At 55.9% G+C, this 2,637-nt stretch overlaps 1 protein-coding gene across 1 annotated transcript; it reads right to left on the minus strand.

The window, feature by feature from the left end:
• Positions 1 to 183: 183 nt before the first annotated feature.
• Positions 184 to 1,649, minus strand: H310_14982 (hypothetical protein; the record flags this gene model as incomplete). Its single annotated transcript, XM_008882962.1, has 3 exons — positions 184 to 278; positions 340 to 1,375; positions 1,563 to 1,649. 2 exons carry the CDS (start codon positions 1,647 to 1,649, stop codon positions 1,052 to 1,054), a joined length of 411 nt encoding a protein of 136 aa, XP_008881184.1. The 3' UTR covers positions 184 to 278; positions 340 to 1,051.
• Positions 1,650 to 2,637: the final 988 nt, after the last annotated feature.

A 2,637-nucleotide genomic window follows, 5' to 3' on the forward strand; every position in this document is an offset into this window, starting at 1 on the left:
TCTTCTACTTCTACTTTTATTACGAGAACCCCAGTCTCCTCGACTCCGTGTTTTCCCTTTGCTACCTGCCCCTCCAACTGTCTTGGAGAGTGTGAGAGTGGTCGGTGAGAATGGTCATGGCTGTGACAGACGAGGGACAATTTGTGCCCGAAGGTGTTGCGATAGAGGTTGTAGAAAGGGGTGGTAGAGCCCGACGTCGCACGCAACCACCGGCTGATAAGGCGGATGCGAGTGAGATGGAGGAGGAGTTCAGGTTGGGAGTTCGCCAGGTCGTGGAGCTGGCGGTCGAACTCAGCAGGGTAAGTGACAAGGTCGTGTTGGATACAGTCGGCGACATACTTGGCAAGGTTAAGCGTGCATTCACTTGGGACGGTGTTGCAGGTGGCGTCGAAGGACGCCTGAACCTGTTGGGACTCGCGGTCAAGTGCAGCAAATTCATCGAGAAGGGCGTCGGGGGGCATTTCCATGCGGACGACCTTGCTGTCCACGACTTTGGTGCCTCCAACGTAGGCCTCGGTCGAGATGGAGCTGGGAGGATCAGGGGAATCGAGGATTTGGGGGACAATGGTGAAGTCAGCACCGAATCGAGGAGACTTTCATTGGGGTGGTCAGGGTACCTGGAGAGGAAGGAGGTCCGTGGTGCACCCGACGCCACGGGACAGGTTTTGGTGGCACAATGCATTGGCGTTTGCTGGTGCTGCTCGCCGTGGGTGTCTGAGTTGTGGTTGGCGGAGGGACAGTTTTTGGTATGGAGACGCGTTTCTCCTGTGTCGCACCGTCGAGGTCAGTGCGTTGGAAGTCCTTTCTGTGGTTGTACCACATAGTGGCATTTCCCTAGGAGCACAAATTCGTGGACAGGTTGACGTTTGGCATGGAGGAGTGCAGGAGCATCAGATTGCAGGAAAGAACATCGGCAGTGCATGGTCTTGGCTCCGTACGTGGCCGAAATATGACTGTAGCCTCCAGCTACAGACTGAATGGGAGGGGCAGCCATGATGCTCCAAAGGTGGGGGTCCGTAGCGCGGTCATGGACGAAGTCGAGGATGCCATTCTAGAACTTTTCCAACGCGTGGGAGGATTCGGCAGTGAATGGCATGGAAGTCTCCTTCACTGGGGTGTTGAAGGACATGCCAGTGATAATATCGAGAGCTTCAAAGATGGCAATTCCCAAAGTGAGCAGGTGATTGGCCAAATATCGTCGGACTTGAAAGAGATCTGCCAATGAGGCGCCGAGACCATTGAAGAGGTCAGCCAAGACAACCTTGAGCGTGTTGACCTCGTCGATTTTTGTGATGTGCGACCCCGTAGCGAGACGGAGGTAACCCACGACAGGTCGATCGGAGTCGCGTCGAAGTGCAGAGTAGGCGTCAGAGAGCTCCACACCAGTGGCCGAGTCAGTAGCGAGGAGGTCCAGGACCGGTTGCAGTCACAGGTAGCCGACGTCGCCGTGGAAGCTTGCGCGAGAGGCCTGGTGGCGCTGTTCGCGCTGAAATTCTTAAACGTTCAACGTTGGGGAAGGGTTAAGATTCTAAATGTCCTATAAAAGGTATTGAAGGAGCAACCTGGAGCTGCGCTGGCAGCTGGAGCGGGTGGCCGTTTGCGTTGCGATGGGCGCCAGCGGCAGGAGGCGAGTTGGCCACAGCGGCCATGTCACGTCCGGCGAAGGCAGCGGTCTTGCGGACATGCCCAGAACGAACGCTGGGAAGGAAATGTTGCGCGCGGTTGGGGCAATCGTGGTTGAAGCGGGGGCCATGATCGGGTAGTATTTCCGGATACCAGCGGGGTAATTGTGCAGTAGATGTTATGAATTAGTGCTTCCCTAGTAGTCTAGTTGTCAAAGGGTATCTTTATCTTGAATTACAAGCTTTTTGCGAACGCCTGCAAGTACCTGTCGTTGATGAGCTGGACTTGGTACGCAGGGTCGAGGTTGTGGCCCACGTATATGCCAAGGTAGCGAATGGGGACACCGGTGTCCGCGAGGGTGATTGCCGGTGCGCTGGCTCGGCCAACCGGGGGTTCGTTCGAATTGAGAACCAAAGTAGTGCACTTCCTGAGGTTCGAGGTGGCACCAGACGCGACGCAGAACGTGGCCACAATGGAGTCGACTTGATGGTCTGCCGACTCGAGGGAGTTGGACAGGAGGGTAGCGTCGTCTGCGAAAAACACGCTGGTCATGCTCGTGCCATCAGGCATGGGGATGCCCAGTTCGGGTGCAGCTCGAAGCATGTCACCGAGTGGCTCTATGTACAGGTTGAACAAGAGGCAAGACAAGGGACACCCTTGTTTGACACCACGGTTTGGGCGTATGGCTGGCCCGAGGGAGTCGTTCAGCAGCAGGCGCACAACAGGTTTGGTGTTGAGCAGCTTAACCCATTCGAGAAAGTTGGGCCCGATGTTCATATTGGCCATGACATCAAACAAAAAGGTTCGGTCGACGCAGTCGTAAGCTTTGGCGAAGTCGAGGAAGGTCGCGTACTATTCCTCATTGTCACGCGTCGCTTTGTGCTGTAGGGCTGTTATGAGGTGGATGTGGTCCCGCATGCTGCGACCACGGACAAATCCTGTCTGCGTTGGGTGGATGATGGTGGGCGCAACGGTGGACAGGCGAAAAGCCAGTACGCGTGACAGGATCTTTAC

Source organism: Aphanomyces invadans, assembly GCF_000520115.1.
Source record: "Aphanomyces invadans strain NJM9701 unplaced genomic scaffold supercont1.118, whole genome shotgun sequence".
NCBI classification, from domain to species: Eukaryota; Oomycota; class Saprolegniomycetes; order Saprolegniales; family Verrucalvaceae; genus Aphanomyces; species Aphanomyces invadans.